At 45.4% G+C, this 25,979-nt stretch overlaps 2 protein-coding genes and 2 non-coding genes across 4 annotated transcripts in view; 1 reads left to right on the forward strand and 3 right to left on the reverse strand.

The window, feature by feature from the left end:
- LOC132807201 (zinc finger protein 229-like) overlaps positions 1-25,979 on the reverse strand; it is a 427,695-nt gene that overhangs the window by 105,963 nt on the left and 295,753 nt on the right. The gene's annotated exons all lie outside the window — the stretch shown is intronic.
- Positions 1-25,979, reverse strand: part of LOC132807193 (zinc finger protein 420-like) — a 59,928-nt gene that overhangs the window by 5,021 nt on the left and 28,928 nt on the right. The window contains exons 4-5 of the mRNA XM_060821487.1: positions 24,246-24,355; positions 22,504-22,685 (exon numbers count right to left, since the gene is read on the reverse strand). Of these exons, the coding sequence (XP_060677470.1) occupies positions 22,504-22,685; positions 24,246-24,355 (292 nt within the window). The remainder of the gene's footprint in view (positions 1-22,503; positions 22,686-24,245; positions 24,356-25,979) is intronic.
- On the reverse strand, positions 15,577-15,666 carry trnap-cgg (transfer RNA proline (anticodon CGG)). Its single transcript is given in 2 exon segments — positions 15,577-15,612; positions 15,631-15,666. It is a non-coding gene; the product is annotated as a tRNA-Pro (tRNA).
- trnag-ccc (transfer RNA glycine (anticodon CCC)) lies at positions 19,823-19,894 on the forward strand. Its single transcript has one exon. It is a non-coding gene; the product is annotated as a tRNA-Gly (tRNA).

Consider the following 25,979-nt stretch of genomic DNA (forward strand, 5'->3'; position numbering starts at 1 on the left):
ACCACATGGGAACTGACACTTTTTAATGCCATTGGATTGCTTGGACAGAACATTGGCTTGTGAAATTGGCAATATAGCTGTGTCGGACCATGTGCCAGTGTATTTTGATGGTAAAATCAAGAGTGGTGGAATGGATGCACAGCACTGGTCATGGACCCATTCCTGCTAAGGGATAGCAAATTTGTTGAGTACATCACAAGAGTTCAGAGCCTTCTGGGTACCAACTTGGGTACGGCCAGTAATCCGGAAATACTGTAGGAGGCCAATAAGGCATATTTATGAGGCTTGATTATTTTTTATTCAATGACTAGAAGGTCGCAGAGGAAGGAGCAACAACAGATGCTGGAGACCCGTCTGCAGATAGCTGAGGAAGTATACTATAATAGGCCTTCACTGGTCAAGCTGCAGCTCTCCGGCTGCTCCCAACTCATTGCACACACTGGGGAAATAAAGGTCTGCGTTGCTCAACAAAGATTGTTGGAAGTTGGAGATAAGTCAGATAGATATCTGGCCAGAAAGTAAAATGCTTCCCAATCTATTATGTCTGTTCGAGAGAAGGCTGGCAAAGTTACCCGTGAGTTAAAGAAGATTAATGTTAGATTTAGGGAATAATTTGCAGAGTTATATCGGTCAGAGGGAGATGAACATGGAGCAGTAAGAATGCAGGCCTTTTTTGAGATCCTGCACCTCCCTAGTATAAACGTGGAACAGGTTTCCTGTTGAATATGCCTATGACAATACAGGAGGTACAGGATGCAATGAAGCACCACGGTCAGATGGATTCCCAAGTGAATTCTATAGGAATTCATAAGTGTGTTGGTGGAGCCACTTCTGGGGATGTATAGCTATTCATATGCATGGGTTGTCTTCCGCCCTCTCTTAGGGAGGCTAATATCTCCCTCATTATAAAGATGGGGAAAGAGCCTGAAGAATGTGCTTCATACAGACCCATTTCACTGTTGAATGTAGATTTTAAAATTCTACCCAAGACGCTGGCCCTGAAGTTGGAAAAGGTGTTGTCCTGTATTGTGAAAGAAGATCAGATGGGTTTTGTTAAGGGCGTAGCTCCTCCAACAATATCAGGAGGGTACTGAACATGGTGCAGGTATGCCAGCAAAGGTTGATCCTGGGTTCGGTGGCCTCCCTAGATGCAGAAAAGGCGTTTGACCAGATAGAATGGCTGTACCTGTTTGGGATCCTCAAGCGCTTTGATCTGGGGACAACCTTTGCTAGATGGGTGGTGGTGTTGTATAATGATCCTAAGGCAGCAATCATCACAAATGGCACTAAGTCAGATAACTTTAATGCTGGGAGAGGTAGTCGAAAGGGATGTCCTCTTTCACTGCTGCTATCTACCTTGGCAATTGAGCCATTAGCTGAGGCTATCAGGAGGGATCCTGAAATAGTGGGGCCAGGAATGGGAATGGGGGAACATAAGATTACCCTATATGCTGATGATGTCCTTCTGTTCTTGGCCAATCTGGAGGAGTCTGTTCCTCGATTGATTCAAACAATTAATTTATTTGGAAGTTTTTCAGGCTGCAGGATCAACTTTACAAAATCAGACGCCATGCTGGAGGATGGAATGCAGTTCCTGTTTAGATGGTCGTCAAAAGGGTTTTTGTATTTGGGAATTTTTATTACCCCTGCCTTCCACCAGCTGTATAAAGCTAACTATGTACAATTACTGGAGAGGATAAAGCAGGATTTGCAGCAGTGGGACGGATTACCATTATCATGGTTAGGCCGAATAGCTCTGATTAAAATGCATGTTCTTCCTCGCCTGTTGTACCCCTTGAGAATGCTCCTGTTGTTGCTACCCAGATGGGTATTACTGAGGCTCAATGGGTGTCTAGGTTATTTTATTTGGTGTCGCAGTCGCCCCCTAATTAAGTTTACCAAATTGCAGCTCTCACAGGGTGAGGAGGAGTGGATCTTTTGGACTTGGAGAGATATCAAATAAGCGCTTTCTTAGCATATGTGGGTGACTGGGCACGGGGGGACACGGGGTTGATTTTGCTTGACGTTGAAGCATTGCAGTCGAGATGTCCCCGAGTTAATCTATTATTCATTGATAAGATGAAATCCGAGACTGAGCAGTGAAAGAGTACAATCATTTTAAATACAGTGAAAGCCTGGAGGACACGGAGGCAAGACAAGGGCAATTGGCTGAAGACCTCGCTGATTACCCCGCAGGTGGCAGCCTAAGGATTTAAACCTGGGGCAATAGACTCCGGCTTTAAGTCATGGGAGTATAAGGGAATCTCCTGGAGGGAAGATTTATTTGAGGGTTAGGTCTTGATGTCATTTAGCCAGCTAAGACAGAAATATGCATTGTCTAATAGGGGCCTTTTCCGGTACTTTCAGCTAAGGGATTATATACAGAGGAAGACCACACTCCTGGCTCAGCTTTACAGGTCAAATGTGGAGTAAAGAGTACTCTGTGTACGGGCGCTCTTTCAGTTAGTACGTTGTATCATTTACAGAAGGGACATACCTTAGGAGATGTGGAGGGACTCTCTACCATGTGGAATCGGGAGCTAGAATATTTCATTAGAAGTATGGCAAGATATATGGGAAAATGTAAGGAAAATTTCAACATGTAACAAAGCACAGGGCATGCAATTGAAGATTTTACACAGGGCTTATGTGGTGCCAGAGAGGCTAGCTAGGTTCAAGAGTGGCGCATCACCAGGGTATCCCAAATGTAACATTAGTATAGGCACTCACACACTGCTATTGGTCATGTTGTAAGATCCAGAGATACTGGAGTGCTATAGTAAGGGAGCTGAAGGACATCCTGGGGGTTGACAAATTTGCCTTCTCTCGGAGAACACAGAAACAGACTGTGTAACATTCTTACGCACTGTGCAAGGAAGAACATTTTAATGAGTTGGACATTGGAAAAACACCCAGGGCTTATGGCCTGGCATATGCTGGTGATGGAGCATCCGCTCCCAAGATGACCTCACAAATATGGTGCACCACAAAACAGTAGTTTTACAAGACGTGGCAGCCCTTTCTAAATTATATTGATGCAGACTGATCAGCAGTATTAATTAGAGCCGTGGTATAGCTGTGGGAATCAGTCTGGGCGCTCATGGGGCCCTGGGAGGGCAAGGCTGGGTGAAAAGAACACGGGTGCAATAACTGGTGCTCCCATGGATGGAAGCCTTAATGGAGGTATGGTGAGTGAAATAGAATAAAGTAATGTGATAGAATTCAAATTAACTTAAATTATGTTTAATTTTATTTTTATTCAATTTGATTGTAGTTTAGTTTAAGCTAAGTTTGTCCTAGTAGAATAATAGGTAGCTCATTATTAATAGTATCATAATATGAAATTGTTGTACTACTATTTTTCTGTATTTTGGTATTGTTCTTTTTTGTATATAGAGGTGTTGCGAGAGATTTGAAAAAGTTTTGAATAAAAATATATATTTTTTAATTTCTTGTCTTCCCCCATAACTATTTTTGAGATTCAAAAGTCAGATGAACTCAGCTTTGAATATATTTAATACCTCCCTAACTACAGGAAGGCACCCCCAGTCAGTTCCTCTTGCTAATACACCACTTGCCTTGCTGATTGCTTGCTGCACCTATGTGACAACTGGCATTGACTGGAGTAGAAAGCCTGAGCAGAAGGTAGCTGAGGCACGTTTGTACATCCACACATCATTCCTGGATGAAAGGCTTTTGCCCAAAACGTTGACTGTTCTGCACCTTGGATGCTGTCTGACCTACTGTGCTTTTCCAGCGCCACAATTTTCGACTCTGATTTTCGGTACCTGCAGTCCTCACTTACTCCACATTCCAGTATATCACCATTTAAACAATGTACCTGCTTTCTATTTTTATTTCATAGGGAAGGTTATAACTTCACACTGCATAAATACATTTACCATGTGTTTGCCAATTAAGACACATACCTGAATCAACTTTGCTGCAAGTGAAGAACTGAACACCAGAGTGAAAAAATAAAATGAGAAAGGGGTGAGAAGAGTAAGTTGTACTCACACAAATTTGGACAGAAGAAAGAAGTTGCAGTCTGGGATGAAGTTCAATCTTCATTCATAGAGAGAGGAGCAGCAACACCTTCACAAGCGCCTGATCCAACTTCCGCATTCAGACAATAGGGGGGAGGCTCTCAATGGCAGGAAGACCGCACTCCTTCCGGTCCTTCAGGGCTTCCCATTGGTCGATCAGAAGAATGTTGCGTGCCGTTTCCGCTGACAGTAAGGAGCATGCGCAGTATTTTGCTGACACCAGCGTACATGCGCAATGCTTCCTGACACCGAAAAGCATGCGCAGTGTGCCCAGTGGAGATGCTGGTCCAACTGCCAATCGGAGAGAAAAACAGGCTGGAGCCACACTCCTTTTGTTTTCCTGGGGCTCAACAGTTTATTCCTTTTGCATTTTGTCTGGCTGCTCAATCTTTGAATGTCATTTCCCCAGGGTAGAGGAAATCCAAAACTGAAGGGGCATAGGATTAGGCTGAGAGGGAAAAGGTTTAAATGGAACCGAACTGGTAACATTTTCACGCAGAGCGTGGTATATGTATGGAATGAGCTGCCAGAGATAGTGGTCGAGGCTGGAACAATTACAACATTTAAAAGGCATCTGGATAGGAATATGAATAGGAAGGGTTGAGAGAGATATGGGCCAAATGGTGGCAAATGGATCACCAGATTAATTTAGAATATGTGGTTGGCATGCACCGAAAGGCTTGTTTCCCTGCTCTGCAACTCTATGACTCTATTTCTACTTAATCTGAACCAACTTCACAAGACGAGGACTTGGCCATTCCATCTTTACAGCCTATTCTCAACTGTGGGCTAATTGCACAGATTTCAATGCAAGTTTCAGAAAAATGGCTGCTGCTTTTTAGAAAAATAATTGAATTTGCTTTCAAACTTTACAGATGTTTTTGAAAATATCATTTTAGCGATTCTCAATGTTAAAGATCGGCCATTTTTCACACCACCCCCTCCCATCTCCCAGATAGAGTCATCACCATCCGCGCTCTCTCTGTCCTGAGAAGGGCTGATACAGTGAACGAAGAGGGTTCGAGGCACAAGAAAGGATGAGGGTGGGGGTGCAGGTAGAGAAATTGGATGGGAAACAGAGGCTAGGCGGAAGAGAGAGAGAGAAATGGACATGGGGACAGAGCATTGGAGTTAGAGAAACCCTGGGGGTGCACAGGATGGGGAGCAGAGCGTTTGTCAGAGAGAGAGAGAGAATGGGGGCGCAGAGTGTGGGGAGAGAGAATGGACGTGGGTCAGTGGGTGGGGAGAGAATGGAAGGGGGCAGAGGGTGGGGGAGAAAGAGAGCAACAATGAATGTTAGGAGAGGGTGGGGGAGAGAGGGAATGGATGGAGAGCAGAGGGTGGGGGAAGAGAGAGAATGGAGGGGGGTAGAGAGTGGGAGGAGAGAGAGAATGAGTGTGGGGAGAGGGACTGGATGGAGGAAGGCAGAGGGTGGATGAGAGACTGGACTGGACAAGGGACAGAGGGTATGGAGATAGAATGGACGGAGGTGCAGAGGGTGGCATGTGTGTGAGAGGGCGGGGGGAAGCTAGGGATAGCGAGAGAGAATAGACTGGGGGCGCTGTGGGCATGATTGGATATTGATTGAATGGGGAGTTGGTGAATGCGTCCCACCCACTCCCAGCAACCCCTTCTTTCCACATGTGCACTGCAGATTTTTGTGAATGATGCGAGAGAGAATCTGGAGTGTGAGCATGGTTACCCTCAGATCCTGGCATCAGCAAACCACTGCCTTTCTGTTTTAAAAACTAAATAAAGATGTGGGCAATATACTGGGAATGGCAAGATGAAACTAAGAAACTGAACCGAGAGTCAGCGCTTTCCGGTGAGGGGAACTGGCCAAAAACAGGAGGATGGAAGGATGAATTCGAGTTGGAATCCATTGAAAGGTGGAGGAATTGGGAAACAGAGATTTCGGGTAGGAGATAGGGAAGGCTGTTCGGTACAAACTAGAATTCTCCTATCCTATTTCCTGCCCTGCACTGACAGCAATGATCTGTTTTCTCAAGGTATTAGCAGAGGAGGATTTGCTGTTCAGGCGTGTACAAGAAATTTACTCAGGGCCTGAATATCAGCAGCGTTTGAATCTAGGAGAGGAAATTATTTCAAGCATCAACGTGACTTGAGAAGCCCCGTGATTACACGCAACCTGCGTGGGAGTGTTCCAGGGTTCTGACTATGCAGACAACTTTAACTCTGTAGCGAAATGTGGACTAGAGTTCTCGCTGTAGACGAGCCCTTCTTTGGATCGTTGAAGCTGCTGAGACGCAATGACCCCCGCAGCATGGAAACTCTGTGGAAGCAAATTCAATTCCCCAAACGGGCTGGAGTGTCTGGCATGAAGCTAATCCATTCCTTCAACCCTGGAATGAAGTCAATCGATTCCTTCAATCCAAGACTGTGGGCGGCCCGGCAGCAGCTCAGTGGTTAGCACCGCTGCCTCACAGTGCCAGGGACTTGAGTTTGATCCCACCCTCAGGGTGATTGTCTGTGTGGAGATTGTATTTTCCTCCCCCCCCCCCACCCTCCCCAATCTCTGGGTGCTCTGGTTTCCCCCCAAGGTCCCAAGATGTGCAGCTTAGAGTGGATTGGGTGTTCTAAATTCAGGGATTAGCTGTGGAGGTTATTGGGTGGGATGCTCTAAGAGGGGTCAGTGTGGATTGTTGGACCAAAGGGCCTGTTTCCACAGTGTAGGGGGTTTGATGATTCCCCCAACGTGTCTGCAGTCTGGCTTCTAGCTGCATCTCTCTGAGCCGAAGGTCCACCAGCATGTGTTTTCCCTAGTTTCCAGCACCCAGAACCTCCAACATTCTGCAAATCGAAAGGCAAGTCCCACCCTGCCCTCTCCAATGTGTGCTATGTAACTGCTTATTCAGTTTTAGTGGCCCAGCAGAGGCTGGTATCCAAGTTCGGAACACATGAGGATGGCATCAACGAGGACCTTGGATTCATGTCACATGACAGGTAACCCCACTTCACTGTCACGCTCTCTCACACCCACACAAAGCACACATTCTCACATTCACAGAGATCCCTCTCTGACACACCCACATATACACCCTCTCACAGGCTGATACTCTATCACTCACATACTTTATCCAGCAAGCTCACACTCACACATACTCTCATGCGTGCACACTTGCATATAAGGCTTTGGTGTGATTTTGTATTTGAAAATACATTGTGCGCTTTTTCAGCCAAATACAATCTACAGGCAGTCAATCCATGTGAGATTTTATAAATTCCTACTTTGGAAATAGAACCAGTCTCACTCAAGATTGGGATACAGACCTTAAGTTGTCTCGAGAATGTGTCTTCAAACAAGTTCTGGGATTTACATATTAATGAACTAAAACCTGCAACCCATCCTAAAAGATGAAAGATTTCACAACAATCTAAGTTTGTTCTATATCATTTCTGTTGCGTGAAACTGCGACCTTTTGCTATAAATTTTACTATGATCCTGCTCCACAAACATCTGTTGAAGGAGCAGTGTTCCGAAAGTTAGTGCTTCCAAATAAACATGTTGGACTATAATCTGGTGTTGTATGATTTTTAACTTTGTTTCTCGTGAATACATCCCACACCTCCAGGTGCTGCCAGTAAACCTTACAATGTCGATGAAATGATGCAATACCTGTAGAGATGAAAAGTTTACAACTTCTAATGATATTAGCTATTCATTCACTGCTCCTTCTGATACACGATATTGGAAACTTAGTGCAAGAGGTTGAAAGAAATGCGCAGCTTTAAAACAAAAACCTATTGGATCTCATAGCTTTCATTGACAGTCTGAGACTGGGGTTAAGTTCAAGTTACCTTTATTGACACCCAACTTTGTTACAGCTTCAGATCTCCCCAGCAAAAAAAAAGTGTATGAAAAAAGCTTTTAAAAAAAAACAGCTCAAAGCTCACACACTCCTCCCAACTCTACTTCCTTTACTGTTGGTCAGCACAGAGTTGTCCCTTCATAATTGGTCCTTGGTACAGCCTTAAGCTGAAGGAAGCATTGCCTCACTCAGCAATTTCAACCTACACACTGTGTCCATTTAGGTTACTCCCATCATTTTACATGGGGGGCAGTCAAGAGTCAACCATGCTGCTGTGGGTCTGGAGTCAGGTGTACGCCAGACTGGATAAAGGATGCAGTTGAGATGAGTTCCTCAAAGGGACATGAGTGAATTAGATGACAGTTTCTCCCCCCAAAAATGGTTTCATTATTAGATTCAGAACTCCAAATTTCTGACCGAATTCCAATCCCACCATCTGCCTCGGCGGGATTCAAACCCGGGAATCCCCGGAACTGGGTTGATAGTCCAGTCGATAATGGCACTCAGCCGTCGCTCCTTCAATCCTGCAATGTCACGTGAACTCAATAGACAATAGGTGTAGGAGTAGGCCATTCTGCTCTTCGAGCCTGCATCACCATTCATTATGATCATGGCTGATCATCCTCAATCAGCATCCTGTTCCTGCCTTATCTCCATAACCCTTGATTCCACGATCCTTGAGAGCTCTATCCAACTCTTTCTTAAACGAATCCAGAGACTGGGCCTCCACTGCCTTCTGGGACAGAGCATTCCACTCACCCACGACTCTCTGGGTGAAGAAGTTTCTCCTCATCTCTGTCCTAAATGGCCTACCCCTTACTTTTAAGCTGTGTCCTCTGGTTCAGGACTCACCCAACAGTGGAAACATATTTCCTGCCTCCAGAGTGTCAAATCATTAAATCGCTGCAATGCACAAATAGGCCATTTGGTTCATTGAATGCTATCGGTATAGGAGTTGGGAGGTCATGTTGTAGCTGTACAGGACATTGGTTCGGCCACTTTTGGATTATTGCATTCGATTCTGGTCTCCCTACGATAGGATACGAATGATGTTGTGAAACTTGAAAGTGTGCAGAAAAGATAGATAAGGATGTCGCCAGGATTGGAGGGTTTGTGGTATAAGGAGAGTCTGAATAGGATGGGGAGTGTCCCTGGAGTGTCGGAGGATGAGGGGTGATCTTATGGACATTTATAAAATCATGAGGGGCATGGATAGGGTAAATAGGCTAGAGGAAGTGGTGGAGGCTGGTACAATTACAACATTTAAAAGGCATCTGGATGGGTGTGTGAATAGGAAAGGTTTGGTGGGATATAGGCCAAATGCTGGCAAATGGGATACTAGATTTATATAGGACATCTTATCAGCATGGATGTGTTGGATCAAAAAGTCTATTTCCGTGCTGTATATCTCTATGTCTATTTGATAAAAGATGTTTTATTTCTGTTGATGTAAATATTGTTAGGGAGAGAGAATTCCTCAAGTAGGGGATGATAAGAATCCTGGGAGACCCCTAATTCTGTTCTACTATCTAATTAACACACTTTAAGCACCAAATGTGCATTTATGTGTAATTTTGTTTCATTTTTCTTGTTTTATTCCCTGCTCCGATTACTCTCTCAGTCTGGAAGGTTATCAGACTGAGAATATTGTGGATTGGGCCTTGATCGACTGAATGTTTTATTGCTCTGGAAGGTGTAAAAGGGACTCAGCAGAAAGCCAGCTGAGCTGAGAACAGACAACATCTTACTCTGTGGGAACATGGAGAAGAGGACAGAGAAATCAGGACCTGAAATCCGAGCTGACACCAGAGTACCATGTTATTAGTGCTTTGATTAGCAGTGCCAACCCTCTACCTTTACCTCGCTTCCTATTCAACTTGAATGTCACATACCCCCTCAATATTCAGATCCAATCCTTGTCATCCTGAAGCCATGTCCCTGTAAGGAGTCTCAGATCATAATTATTCTCTTCAATGTGTGCAGTCAATTCATTCAGTTTTGTTACATTGCAGCACACATTCAGCCATAAAGTCTTCAGTTTCAATTTTTGTGTTCTGTAGAATCCAGTTTTGATTGATTAGATTAGATTCCCTACAGTGTTGAAACAGGACCTTCGGCCCAACAAGTCCACACCGACACCCTGAAGTGTAGCCCACCCAGACCCATTTCTTTCTGATTAATGAACCTAACACTATGGACAATTTAGCATGGCCTGACCTGCACATCTTTGGACTGGGACATTTACTTTCCGTGTCCCTTTCTATCATTCTCTGATGTTCATTTTCCACATCACTACATTGCTCACCTGCCTTGATTCGGATTGGCCATGAAAAATGCATGTTTATACATTCGCAGTAATAGAAGCACGAGTAGGCCATTTGGTTTTTCGAGCTACTACACCAATCATTAAGATCATGGCTCATCTATCCATCGTCTCAGCTCCTCTTACCTGCATTATCCTGACTATCCTAAATTCACCTACCATACAAAATCCCATCAAACTATGTCATGAATATGGCTGCTTCTACTGTTTCCTTGGGCAGAGATTTCTATAGATTCACCACTCTCCGGGAAAAGCAGTTCCTTCTCCTCTGTCTTAAACCTTCTCCCAAATCTTGTGACCTAGTCTCACTCACCGGCAGAAACGACTAGATAGCGTGGGTCTGGGTGGCATGCTCGTCGGATGGGTCAGTGTGGATTTGATGGGATGAATGGCCTGCTTCCACGCTGTAGTGATTCTATGATTTATCGCAGTTGTGTTTGCCATGGACCGCAGCACCAGAAACTCCCACTTTCTGCAAATCGAAAGACAAGTCCCACCCTGCCCTCTTGTACGTGTGTTATCTAATTGCTTAATCATTTCTAGTGAATGCAGTCCATACCTCCCGCTGCTGCCAGTAACCTTTCCAAAGCTGATGAGACAATGCAATACCTGCAGTACCGAAAATCGTAAGGCTTCTAACGCTACCAGTTACTGATTCACCGCTCCCAATGATGGACAGCATTGGAAATACAATGTTGGAGGCTGAAAGAAATGAGCAGTTTAAAACAAAAACTAACCTAACCCTTCCCTAGGCTCCCTGCTCAGCACACTTTACTTCAATCACTTCAACTCCACATTAAAACAAATTCCCACTTTCCTCCAATATCCTGAATGTCCTCACTCACTCAGTTGCTGTCTCACAAATGAAAGATTTCATTGTAGCTTCTGCTCCCAGTAAGGACAAAACATCCTTGAAAGCTGCTCTGAAAGTCCAGTCTTCACAATGACACTTCTGCTTTCCTTCAGTCCAAATTGTCCGTGCTGAACAGATATCCCAAATTAACATAGTCTCATTTGTCAGCACATAACCTATATCCCTCTCAATTCTCCCTATTACCAGATGCCTTTTAAAATGCTTTAATTATACCAGCCTCCACCACTTCCTCTGGCTGCTCTTTCCATACACACAACACCCTCTGCGTAAGAAAGGTGCCTGTAAAGTTCCTTTTAAATATTTCCCCTCTCACCTCAGACCTATGCCTTTTAGTTTTGGAAACCCCCACTCTGGGGAAAAGATTTTGGCTATTCACCCTATCCATGCTCCTTATGAACTTCTATAAAATCACCCCTCAGCCCCCAATGATCCAGAGAAAACAGCCCAGCCGATTCAGCCTCTCCAGATAGATCAAACCCTCCAACTTTGGCAATAGCCTTGTAAATCTTTTCCAAATCCTTGCAAAAGTTCGTAACACTTTTCCTGTAGCAGTGAAACCAGAACCGAATGCAGTATTCCAAAAGTGGCCTAATCAATGTCCTGTACAGCCGCAACATGACCTCCCAACATCTATATTGAAATGCACTGACCTATAAAAGCAAATATACCAAATACCTTTTTTGCTATCCTGTCTACCTGCGACTCCACTATGAACCAGCACTCCAAGGTATGTTCATTCAACAACACTCCCCATTAAATGTGTATATCCTGCTCTGACCTGCCTTTCCAAAATCCATATTTCAAAATGGCGTTGAGAAACATATATGCCGTGATTGAATGGTGGAGCAGATCTGATGGACTAAATGGCTTAATTTCTGCACCTATGTTGTATGGTCTCTGGCTGTCCTGGATACAATGAGAGAATTGGAAGCAGGAATAGGTCATTTATATTTCCAGCTGGCACCAGCATTGAACAGTTCATAACTGGATATAAACATACCTGCATCTAGATGGATAGGCTGAGACTTTTTTCACTGGAGCATCAGAGATTGAGAGGTGACCTTAGAGAGGATTATAAAATCATGAGAGGTATAAATGAGGTGAACGGCAGGCATTCTTTCCCTAGTGTGGGTGTTTCAAGATTAGGGAGCAAATTTTGAAGGTGAAGAATGAAATATTTTAAAAAGACATGAGGGGCACCTTTTTTCTAAAAGATAAAGAGTAGATCGTGTGAGGAATCAATGTCCAGAGGAGTTGCTGGATGCAAGCGCAGTTACAAAGTTTAAAAGGCATTTGGATAAGTACATGAATAGGAAAAGTTCGGAGGGATATGGGCCAGTCATTGGCAGGTGGGACCAGTTTAGTTTCAGAACACCATCAGCATGGACGTGTTCGACTGAATGGTCTGTTTCTGTGCTGTATGACTCTGTAACTGTTATGTACTAGTCTTAAAACCATTTTCTTGCCTCCTCCCATAACTTCTTCGTTCTTCAAAGTCACATGAACTCAGCCTTGAATAAATTCAATAACCGACCTAACTGCAGGAAGACATCCTCATTTCTGAACTCAATTCCTCTCGCTGATATACCACTTGCTTTGCTCATTGCTTGCTGCACTTTCTGACAACTGGCAGTGACTGGTGTAGAAGGACACTGAGGCCCCTTTGTCTATCCACACGTCACTCTTGATGAAGTGCTCGTGCCCGAAACGTCAACCCTCCTCCTCCTCAGTTGCTGCCTGACCTACTGTGGATTTCCAATATTCAACTCTGATACAGCACAACAGTCCAACGTTGAACACGTACACCTTAGTCCAACACGGGCACCTCCCGATCATAACAAATATTAAGCGTCCAAATGCGAATACGGGAGACAAATGCCGACGCTATTTTATTTTGCCGATTTTTTTCCCTGTGCCTCGACATTTTATTTCTTTTGCATTTTGTCTGGCTTTTCAACGTTTCTGTCCTTTCCCCAGGGTAGAGGTATTCCAAAACTAGAGGGTAAAGGCTTAGGGTGTGGGAGAAAGATTTTAAAAGATCTGAAAAACTAGGAATAGAACATTTACCCCTTACTGGGCGAAAGTGAGGACTGCAGATGCTGGAGATTAGAGTCGAGAGTGTGGAGCTGGAAAAGCACAGCAGGTCAGGCAGCATCCGAGGACCAGGAGAATTGACGTTTCAGGCAAAACCCTTCATCAGGAAATAGCCATGGGGAACTGCAGGGCTGTAGCCTAATCGAGTGAGTCTAAGTGGGATGCTGTTGGGAAGGTCGGTGTGAATGGCCTGGAGGGATGATATGGTTCCACTGCCTTAGCCACGTGTATTGTGAGAAATGTAGGAGGAGTGGGTTCCAGTTCGTGGGACATTGACACCAGTCCTGGAGAATGTGGCATTTGTGCCGTCTCTCTCTTCACATTCTGCTCCCCGTCCATTTTCTCCCCATTCACTGCCCCCTGCCCATTCTCTCTCCTCACACTGCACCCTCTATTCTCCCCCCAACCCTCTGAACCCCAGTCTGTTCCCCAGTCCATTTCCCTCCTTTCTCCACCACCCCCAGCGACCCCCTCATCCCCCACACCCCCACAATCGTCCTTTCTCGTGCCTCAGCCCTCTTTGATCGCTGTATGAAGTCTTTCTCAGGGGGAGAGAGAATGGATGGTGATGACTTTACCTGTGAAACACGGCATGTGGGAAATAGTTGATATTTAAAATTGAGACTAACTAAAACCGTATATTCAGAAACTTCGTTAAAGTCGGGAAGAATGTTATTTTTTCCAAAAAAAAGCTGCAAAAATCTTTCTGAAACTTGCATTGATGTATGTGCAGTTAGGCCACAACAAAGGAGAGGCTGTAAGGAGTGAATGAGTGAATAAAAGACAAGTCCAACATTGCCCTCGAGGAGAAAGTGAAAACTGCAGATGCTGGAGATCAGAGTCGAGAGCGTGGTGTTGGAAAAGCTCAGCAGGTCAGGCAGCATCCAAGGGGCAGGAGAATCGCGTTTCGTGCATAAGCACTTGGCATTCGGCCATCGCTCCTTCAATCCCCCTGCGATGGCGCGTGAACTCACTGGTGCCTCCGCAGGTGGGAGGAGCAGGTGAATCCTTTCCGGCACTTACAGCAGGTGAATGGCCTCTCTCCGGTGTGGAGCCGCTGGTGGGTCAGCAGTGCAGCTGTCTGAGTGACCCCTCTCCCGCACATGGGGCACGTGAATGGCTTCTCTCCCTTGTGGACCCACTCGTGCGCCTGCAGATGGCAGATCCGACTGAAGCCCTTCCTGCACACTGAGCAGGTGAATGGCCTCTCCCGGTGTGAATGAGTCTGTGGGTTTCCAGCACGGATGGGGAAGGGAATCCTTTCCCACGGTCCCCACATTTCCACGGTTTCCCCATTGAAGGAGCTTTCCTTGTGTTACTCTGGGTTTGAAATTACCAGTCTATCCCCACCGTGAGGGGTGAGAGTTTGATTCCCCTAAGCTGAGTAAATGGTTTGAAGCACTTTTCACAGTCAGCGCACTGAATCTCCCTCACTCGGGTGTCTCAGTATTCTTCCTGCCACACCAGCGTCCAAAATCTTTCAAGCAAACAGGTCTTCTTGATTGGAATGGCTGCTGATATTCAAGGCCCAATGAATCAAGTGGCTCTGTCAGAAGTTGATGTATCATTTGCTTTCAGATTTCTTTCTGCACGTCTTCCTGCAAAGAAAAATCACAAAATAAGTGATCACTGTCAGTACAGTTAAATGAACATAACATAGGTGGCAATTCCTGTAGATTGCCAGATGCCTGCTGATCACATATTATCCAGGCCACAGAAACCTGAAAACCCTCATGCAGCCAGATAGGCTTAGGTATGTATGGAGGAAAACTTCATTCCAGTGACAATAACATGGAACAAACTGCCTACAAAGATGCTGGAAATGGAGCTGAATCAAGGATATGAAAATGAAATGTTAAGGCTGCTTGAGAAAAGAAAGGCAGTAAAATTGCTGAATGACTTCCTGCTGGCCTATTAAATAAAAAAAATGACAAAAAAGGACGTAACTCCATTACTACATTAGAAGGTGAATAATAATTACAAAGAAACTTTTACAACAGCCAACAATATCAGATATACATCATATAGAACAAAGAACAAAGAAATTTTACAGCCCAGGAACAGGCCCTTCAAGCCTGAGCCGATCGAAATGTACTGTCTAAACCTGTTGGTCAATTCCTAAGTATTTGTATCCCTCTACTCCCCACCCCCTCATGCATCTATCCAGACTCATCTTAAATGAATCTACCGTGCCTGCCTCTACCACCTCTGCTGGCAACGCGTTCCAACCGCCCACCACCCTCTGTGTGAAGTAAAACTTACTTTCGCTTTGCATAAGTGCTGCCTTTGCCGCGTTCATTGTAATGGTAGCTCTGCCCCATCCCTGATTCAGGAAGTCGGATCTCGTTGAACGAAGCTGCTTTTGAGAAATTGATTGGCCGTTTTCGCACAAGGCAATGTAAGAAGCAAGGGCTCGTCCGGGATTTGAACCCGGGATCTCTCGCACGTCCACGCAGTAGGAGGCCCGAAGCGAGAATCATACCCCTAGACCAACGAGCCACATGCCCCAGCGGCCCTGCATTTTTTTAACACGTGCCAATCCCTTAAATGCTGCTCAGATCCATGAGAATCTAACCTTTTAGTTGTGAACATGAGTAAGGAAGCAATCCTTTTCGAGAGTGCAAACTGTACACGTGCCAAACTGAGTGAATACACAAGGAAAATAGTTTTAAGAGAGATAGAATGTATTTGAGCACCTTTGGAGCGTCTGCCCCTCCCTGGATTCACTCCAGTTGCTACAAGTGAACAGTGTTTCACCCACCCCTACCTCTCCTCCCCCCTCGCTGCTGGAGGATGGTATATGGAAAGAGAGAGACATTGCTTTGCTCCCAGATACTGCCCAGAGAGAGGAAGTTTCACTCTGAAACTGACAGGGCTGCATCCGCATTGTGACGTCAACAATGGAGGCGGGCCGGACAGCTGTCCTGCAGTTGAGGCACGTGTGGAGGGGAGGACACTTTGCAAATCCCACTCTCCTCCAAGTCAATGCAGTTTGAGTTCAAGCAAAGCAAGGGATTTAAATTTATTTTAGAAAACCTCCTTTGTGCCGTGGGAAAACTCCTGTCGCGGGAAACGCAGTATTGCAGATTCATAGTAACAGAAGCAGGAGGAGACCATTTGGTCAAGCCTGCTTCGTCATTCATTAAGATCACAGCTCCACCAACCTGCATTATCCCGACTACCTTTAATTCCCCTACCATGCAAAAACCCATCCAACTGTGTCTTCAATATACTTCATGAAGCTGTCTCAACTGCTCTCTTGGGCAGATAATCCCATGGAGTCTCACAGAGTGACACAGATGTACAGCACGGAGACAGACCCTTTACTCCAACTCGTCCATGCAGCCCAGATATCCTAACCTAATACAGTCCCATTTGACAGCACTTGGCCCAAATCCCCATAAAACCTTCCTATTCATCTACACAACCAGACGCATTTTAAATGTTGTAATTATACCAGCCCCCATCACTTTCTCCAGCAGCTCATGCCGTACATGCATCATCCTCTGCGTGAAAAGGTTGCACCTTATGTCCCTTCTATATCTTTCCACTCCCCTCCCTAAACCTATGCCCTCTAGTCCTGGACTCCCCCATCCCAGGTAAAAGAACTTGTCTATTTGCCCTATCCATATCCCTCATGGTTTTATAAACCTCTATACGGTCACCCCTTAGCCTCTGACGCTCCAGAGAAAACAGTCTATTCAACCTCGCCCTATAGCTCAACCCTCCAACACTGGCAACATCCTTGTAAATCTTTTCTGCACCTTTTCTAGTTTCACAACATCTTTCCAATAGGAAGCAGACCAAAATAACATGCAATATTCCAAACGTGGCCTGACCAATGTTCTGTACAGTGGCAACATGAGCTCCCAACATCTATCCTCGATATTCTGACCAACAAAGGAAAGCACACCAAAAGCCTTCTTTACTATCCTATCTACGTGCGTTTCTACGTTTAAGGAACTATCAACCTGAACTCCAAGGTCTCTTTGTTCAGCAACACTTCCAAGGAACGTACCATTAAGTGTAAAAGTCCTGCTCTGATTTGTTTTTCCAAAATGCAGCACCTCATATTTATCTACATTAACCTCCATCTGCCACTTCTCAGCCCGTTGGCCCATGATCAAGGTCCCGTTGCAATCTAAGGTACCCTTCTTTGCTGTCCACTACACCTCCAATTTTGGTGTCATCTATAAACTTACTAACTATACCTCCTCCGTTTACATACAAATCATTATATAAATCACAAAAAGTAGGGGACCCAGCATCAATCCTTCTGACACACCATTGGTCACAGGCCTTCAGTCTGAAAAGCAACCCTCCATCACCGCCCTCTGACTTCTGCCTTCGAGCCAGTTCTGTATCCAAATGGCTAGTTGTCCCTGCATTCCATGAATTCCTGAAGAAGGGTTCATGCCTGAAACATCGATTCTCCTGCTCCTTGGATCCTGCCTGACCTGCTGCGCTTTTCCAGCAACACATTTTCAGCTTCCATGAGATTAAACCTTGCTCACCAGTCTCCCATGAGGACCCTTGATGAACGCCTTCCTGAAGTCCATATAGATCACGTCTAATGCTCTGCCCTTATCAATCCACTTTGTTACTTCTTCAAAAAACTCAATCATGTTTGTGAGACATGATTTCCCAAGCTTAAAGCCATGCTGACTATGCCTAGTCAATTCTTGCCTTTCCAAATACATTTAAATCCTATCTCCCAGGATTCTCTCCAACAATTTGCCCATCACGGATGTCAGGCTCACAGGTCTATAGTTCCCTGGCTTTTTCTTACCACCTTTCTTAAATACTGGCACCACAGTAGCCACCCCTCCTAGCCCAGCAATCACTTCCCTAGTTTCCCACAGAGTTCTTGGGTACTCCTGATCAAGTCCTTGGGATTTATCCACTTTTATGCATTTCAAGATATCCAGCAATTTCTCATCTGTAATATGGACATTTTTTCAACATGTCACCATCTACTTTCTCACATTTTATATCTTCCATGCCCTTCTCCACAGTAAACACTGATGAATAATATCCGTTCAGTATCCCCCCCCCACCCCCCCTCTCTACTGCAGCTCCACACAAAGGCCGCCTTGCTGATCTTTCAGGTGCCCTATTATCTCCCTTTTATCCTTTTGTCCTTAAGGTATTTATAAAAACCCTTTGGATTATCATTAACTCTATTTGCCAAAGCTATCTCATGCCCCCTTTTTGCCCTCATGATTCCCCTCTCAAGTATGCTTGTACTGCCTTCATACTCTCAGGATTCACTCGATCTCTCTGTCTATACCTGACATATGCTTCCTTGTTTTTCTTAACCAAAATCTCATTTTTTCTAGTCATCCAGCATTCCCTACATATACCAGCCTTTCCTTTCACCCTAACTGAAATATACTTGTCTGGACTCTTGTTATCTCATATCTGAAGGCTTTCCATTTTCCAGCAACCTGCGAACATCTGCCCCCAATCAGCTTTTGTAAGATCTTGCTTAATACCTGAATCTTCCTCCAATTTAGAACTTCAACTTTTAGATCTGATATATTATTTTCAATCACGATTCTAATGTTAATAGAATTGGGGTTGCTGGCCTTAGGTTTTGCACCCTCTCCAGTAGGTACATCCACATTGTGAATTAGAAAATTTCCTTGTACACACTTAACATATTCCTCTTTTTGGCAGATAGGTAAATGGGCAGGAGTTATGCCTTGGGTCCACACTTCATTCATTCCCATCAACCCTACCCCCATTCCTACCCCAATAGTCCAACGCCACTTTCCTCTGCAACTGCTGAATGTGTGACGCCAGCCCATTTACCTGTTCCCTCCTCACTATCTAAGCGCCCAAACTTACCTTCCAGGTGAAGTGGTACTTTACCTGCACTTCCCAGAACCAGTCTACTGCATTTGCTGCTCACAATGTGGTCTCATCTATATTGGGGAACCGAAGCATAAACTGGGTGACTGCTGCACAGAACATCTACGCTCTGCCCACAAAAAAGACCCTGAGCTTCCAGCTGCCTGCCAATTCCACACCCCACCCTGTTCCCTGGCCAACATCTGTGTCTCAGGTTTGCTGTATTGTTCCAGTGAAGCTCAGCACCAGCAGAACGAAGAGCACCGGATATTCCACTTGGGGACCATACATCCCTCCGGTCCCAATATCGAATTCAATAATTCTAGGGCCTGAACTCCATAGTATCCTCGTCCCTCCCACACACACCAAGCCTTGTTATCACATCGTCTGTCATTCCACACTACTTAGCCACGAACAGTCTCCATTAACAGTTATTCACCCTCCCACGCAGATCGTTATCAACTCCTTTATCTGTCCAACAGTTCTTCCTTCGCTTTGGGCTCTGTCCTGATCTCCGCCTTCCTCCCACAATATCTCCTGCATATAAACCGACATTTTCCCAATCACCATCAGTTCTGTGGAAGGGTCACATGCTACTCCTGTTTTTTTTGTTTCTGATATACAGCATCCGCAATTCTTTCAGATTTTTATTGAGAGAGTTGGAAATTGTTTCGAGAGACAGAAAGAGATGGGGGAGGAACAGAACAGATATGAACTGTTGATCTCCGTTGCTACTCAAAACGTAAAATCATTGAAGTGCGATCATTTCCTTTAATCATGAATAGAGACCTCCGCCATCCGTGAGCTTGTAGTGCAACAGTAGCGCGTCTGACTCCCGATCAGAAGGTTGCGTGTTCAAATCACGTCAGGCTCACTGAAGTCGACCATTTATGTTTCAAACCAAGGAAGGAGTATGTTTACTCCGTTTTTCTGTTGAGCCAAATCTTCTTTCGGAAACTTTCGATCACAGTAAAGCTTTGCTGTCAGTTTGATTTGTGAACACTGAATCAGGGAGGTGGTGTGCCCAGTGTTTGGGTAAATGCTCAGCTCCCCCCAGTGTGAGAAATAAAAGACAAACTGATCATCACGGGATTTAAACACACAGCCGCTTCGTTCAGTTGGTGACAGCGCGGTGTGAAAAACATTATACCGATATTTTTACAACATAATCTAGAGATTATCAGCTTTGTGTTTCAAACTATCAGGAGGTCCCAGCTCCTTCTGTCATAGCAGAGTGACAAAACGAGTTCAGATAGAAATGTTTCCCACCAACAGCAAATCCTTTCCTCTCACTGGACACAGTTAAAATTATCTTTATTCAACAGAAGGAGCGGAAACTACAGTCTGACAGCCCCTCTCCACATTAACGGTGAGCCTGAATTTTATAAACGGTGTCAGTAAAATCCAGGCGGACACTGATTTGGTTCAATCGTTTTTATTTGCCAAGCGTAATTCACCGAGAGGATGCTGCTGTGTGAGACAGCGTGGGGAATTACTGCAGGGCCTCCTGCGCATGGAACACACCGCAACTGATGTGTTTCACCTTCATCAGTTTATTCCCATCTCGGAGAAGAGAGGTTTGATGATTCGGATCATAGCAGCCGACAGAGAACATGAGAAGAGCACTCAGACCTTCACAAGCTTGTCACCACAGCTGGGTCATCGTGGCCCGTGTATCAGTATGGGACAGTAATCTGCATCTACTGACTGGAAGCACAGCAAATTGGAGTGCTGGTGGGACTATCACACAGGAGAAAACGGCTTCAACAGATCAACTGGAGTGGCTCCCAATGCGCAACTCCGCTCACCTCAACTGAATAACTGTAAACAAATTACTCAGTGATTCAAAGGAATACTCGTTTTGAATCTGCATTGTGTCATGTACCTTCGAGAATGATGTCAAAACACCTTCATTGCTGTGATGGAGTATCTGTTGGGCAGAATATATCCGTTGTCAAATTTCCTACGTTCTGTTGGTCTAACTCCGATTTCACTCAGAATCACGAAATGTGTGACAGCGCAGACTGAGGCCATGCAGCCCACCTTAGCTCTGCTGGTTCAACACAATATGTAAATAAGTGTCTCATTCTGTCGCCTTCTCCCTGTAAATCTGCACATTGTTACATTGAACATGCCCACCGAATTCCCTTTTGTATCCATTGAATCTGCCTCTTTGTCACTGTCAGACAGCGACTTACTGACCCCACTCCCTGTGCGAAAACGGTCTTCCTAATGTCACTTTGCTTATTTCCTGATGACTTTAAATCTCTGCCAAAATTGTTCTCGATCTTTTCAGGCCTGGGAGCATTTTCACTGCATTATTTCCTCTGTCTAAAACCCTCATGATGTGGAAAACTTCAATCAGGCCAGCTTTCAGCCTTCTGTTCTCCAAAGACAACTGCCCTAACTTTCCAATCTCCCTTCATGCTGACATTCCTCGTACACGGTACCATTCACTTCAACCTGTTCAGCGCCGTCTGCAATCACTTCACTTCCCCGCTTCCTGAAGTATCACCCTCAGAATTGAGCGTAATACAGGTGGAGGATTCATTCAGACTCGGATTGCGCCGGCGAGAAATCTGCAAGACTTGTTCTCACTTTGAGCAAGTGTTTCCCTTCGCCGTGTTCACTGCAATGGTCCCTCTGTCCCATCCCTAATTCAGGCAGTCCGATCTGATTTCACGAAGCGGCATTTTAAGAAAACTGATCGCATCTTTGCTCAGGTCAATTTAAGAAATGAGGGTCGCCTGGGATTGGAACCCGGCCCTCCCACCCGTCTGTATAAGCTAGAAAACCCAAAACTGGCATATACCCCGAGACCAATGAGCCAAAAACCATGTGCGCGCCAGCTCCTGAAGCAACTGGGAGTTGCTCAGTCTGAAATACATTGTACATTGTTCCCAGAATTACAAGCAGCAGAGAGTTTCAAGAACATCTGCTTCTCATTCTGCCTCCCTGCTCCCAGGACGCTGCTGTTTGTTCCGTCCCCAGGAACCGGGCTGTCTCCACTGGTGGATAATTGAACCATTTCGTTTCTACTTTGCAATTCTCCCGCCGACAGGGGCTGTTTAAGCCCATCGAGTCCACCGCGACTGTCTGCCACTTGTCTCTCTCTGAGGTGATTCACAATCAGTGATATCTGTCCTAATAGTAAGGGACTGTGTCTGAGTGGTGATACAGTTTTCTGACATGCTGATCGTCTTGTCATTCACGTCCGGCCCGGCGTGGCGATTAATGCAGGGAATGGGCGAAACCGCAAGGCATGTGTTTCAACTTTATCAGCTCATTGGCATCTCAGAGAAGTGGTTTTGCGAATCAGTTCATAGGAAACTGATGAAGAACAGGAGAAGACCACTCAGACCTCCAAAAGCATGTTACTTGAACCGTGTGAGGTTCGCGAGTGTATCGGTATGATACAGGGCATTCAGACACTCAGGCAGTAGGTGCAAAGGCAAGATACAGAACAGAGCACAGCACCATTACAAAAGGAAACTGCTCAGGGAGACATCGAACAACAGCAGAGGATGGTTTCAACCCATCGATCTCTGCGTTATTGGGCCCAGCCCGCTCCCGTTTTTCCCCAGGTCCCTTCAGCCTTTCATCTGGCACGCGGCATGCACGTTCCAGACTGATGTCAATGACCTCCACTGCTGTCGTGTAATATGCTGGTGCGCAGACGTATGGAGGCTGTGTAAATAAAAACTTCTTTCTCACTTCCCACATTCTGTTGGTCGAACTGTGATTTCATTCTGAATCACAGCATGTGTCACAGCGCAGACGGAGGCCATGCGGCCCACCTTCGCTCTGCTGATTCGACACAGTGAGTAAACGTGTGTCTCTATTCGTATCATTCGTTTGCCTTCCCCGTGTATTTCTGCACATTGTTACTTTAAACATGACCAGCGAATTACCTGATGCGTCTATTGAATCTGCCTCTTTGTCAATGTCAGGAGATTTGCTGACCCTAACCTCACCTTTCTAATCTCTCTTTTATTTCTTTTCCTGATGACTTTAAAACTCTGCCGATCCTTTCAGGTGTGGGAGCATTTTAGCTGCATTACTTTCCCTGTCTGGACCCCGCATGACTTGGAAAGCTTCAAACACGCCAGATTTCAAACTTCTGTTCTCCGAGGAGAGCTGTCCCAATTTTCCAATCTGCCCTCATCGCTAACATTCCCTAAACACGGCACCACTGACGTCAGCGCAATATTCCATCATTTCACTTCCTTGCTTTCGGCTCAATTTGGACTCCAAGCAGCCCAACCTACTTTAGCGAGAGTGGGTTTTGAGAAAGTTAAGCGGGCAATCTTGCACAAACCAGGAAACGCAGGCTCATCGGAGATGCGAACCCTGGATCTCCTGCAAGCCTGCACAACAGAAGACCCAAACCGCGAACCATACTCAGAGACCAATGAGTAACAGACACTGCGCAAGCACCCCCCCCCCCGCTGTTCCTCTTCAGCCAGCTGAGTCTTGCTCAGTGTGAAATACATTTGACATTGCTCTGAGAATTGCAAGCGGCAAAGAGTTTCCAGAACAGCTGCTTCTCATTTATCTCCCTGCTGCTGTTTGTCCGGGTCCTCTCTACTGGCAGAAATTTAAAACATTTTGTTTTTAAACATTTCTCTAACACCGGAGTGACCAGTGATAAGCATTGCCCTCCTCAACACAGGATACAGAGAACAACAGAAGACCAGTCAGACCTCCACGAGGCTGTCATCTCAACTGTGCACATTGGGCCAGTATATCAATGTGAAATAATTTATGTCGAAGTTTTTTGGGAAAGAGATGAGAAGGCGAGGTGCAGAACAGTGCGCCGTTAGACGGGAAAGTTGCTGAAGACGACATTGACTGAATAGGAGAGATGGTTTCCCTTCTGGGTGATGCTCCCATCACACACCCGCAGACATATCGCCGTTGTACAAATATAAACTCTGTCTAAATTCCCACATTCTGTTTTTCCGAACTGTGATTTCGCTCAAAAGCACAAACTTTCAACACTCGCAATGTTCAAACTTTAACAAAGTGCTCATAGATATATTTAGCGAACACCTGGAAGGAATTCTGCCAAAACGTACCTTGGGAATTTCGGTTTGAGTGCTCTTGAACTTTAAGTCAAAGGAAGGGAAATTTGCCTCGAGGCTGTGTAATGTGGAGATGTGTTCCCCATCTAAACTGATAGTGGTTAGCCATCCCAGTGCTTCCCGATGCAGGGCTGCCCTGACCCACAGGGAGGTTTCTTTGATAAACTGTCCCGGGGACTTCCAGTCGCACCATGACGTCATAGTGCGAGCCCCCGGTGATGGCCTGCAGCTGCTGTGACGCAATAATGGCGCTGGCCCCGGAACATGAATACGAATTAGTTCATGAGTCACGTGGTACTGAATCATTCTATGGAGTGTTCTTTCAACTTCACGGATTTATATATGAGAGGAGGTAAATGGGCAGGGCTTACACCTCGGGTCCACTCGTCCTTCCTCTCTCACACCCCACACCCACCTCCCATTGTCCAAGGCACTTTCTCCTGCAACCGCCGAATGTGTAACACCTGCCCATTTACCTGCTCCATCCTGAATATCCAAGGGATCGAACATACCTTCCAGGTGAAGCAGCACTTTACCTACACATTTGTCACAAACTAGTCCACTGCATTCGTTGCTCACAGTGTGGTTTCCCAAAGTAGCATGAAGCATAAACTGGGTGACTGCTTCGCAGAATATCTCGGTTCTGCCGAAAAAAAGGCCTGAGCTTCTGGTTGCCTGTCACTTCAACACTCCACTCTGTACCCTGGCCTACTTCTCTGTCTCAGGCTTGCAGCAGTATTCCAGCAAAGTTCAGCCCCTGATTGAAGACCAACGCCTCATTTTCTACTTGGAGATCCTATAGCCATCAAGTCTTCAACATCGAGTTCAATATTGTTCGGACCCGAACTCCCCCATGCCCTTGACCCCGACCACACCCACACGAGGCCTTATTTTTACATCTTCTGCTGTTACACACGACTTATCGTTAGCCAGCAACAGTCTCATTAACAGTTAGTCACCCTCCTACACAGATCGTTATTCACTCCTTTGGCCCTCCAATGTTCTCCTCTGAACTGGTGGCAAAGAGAGCAATGTGGACTGATAGCCCTGAGTCAGCAGTTTGTCCCATCTCCAGGAACCGGGTTCTCTGCATTGGCGGATTATTAAACCATTTTGCTGTTGCGTTGATGTGGGAGACTGTGTAAATATAAACTTTTCTAAATTCCCACCTTCCGTTGGTCGAACTGTGAGTTCACTCTGAATCACAACGCGTGTCACAGCGCATTTGGAGGCCCACCTTAGCTTGCTGGTCTACACAGCAAGTAAATAAGAGTCTCTATTCGTATCATTCTCTTACCTTCTCCCTGTAAGTCTCCACATTGTTACTTTGAACATGACCACAGAATTCCCTTTTGTGTACGTGAATCTGCCTCTTTGTCACAGTCAGACAGAGATTTACGCATCCGAAACATTCCTTGTGCCAAAATGTTCTTCCTAAGTCACTTTTACTTTTTTTCCAAATGCCTTGAAATCTCTGCCGATTTTTTGGGAAATTGAAATGATTCTCATTCCTGCACATGAGGCTGAAATGATTTAATTTCTAACGTAAAGGGACTGCGGATGCTGAGAAATCCGAGACAGAAAGATGAACTGCTGGAGAAACTCAGCAGGTTTGGCAGTACCTGTGGGAGAAAACAGAGTTCTGAAATATTGTCTCTGATTCTCTTTCCACGATGTTGCTGACCTGCTGAGTTGCTCCTGCAATTTCTGTTTTTGCTTTTAACTGAAAGTTCATTTCATCTTTCGGTGTGAAACAACCAGACTCTCCATTTGCAGATATTTAACCCTTTGTAACCTGTGAAGTGATTGATTCAAACAAACCCAGCAATAATTCACTCTTTCTCAGCTCCCAAGGCAGAGAGACCTGGGAAATGA

Source organism: Hemiscyllium ocellatum (genome assembly GCF_020745735.1).
Source record: "Hemiscyllium ocellatum isolate sHemOce1 chromosome 27 unlocalized genomic scaffold, sHemOce1.pat.X.cur. SUPER_27_unloc_10, whole genome shotgun sequence".
Classification (NCBI taxonomy): Eukaryota; Metazoa; Chordata; class Chondrichthyes; order Orectolobiformes; family Hemiscylliidae; genus Hemiscyllium; species Hemiscyllium ocellatum.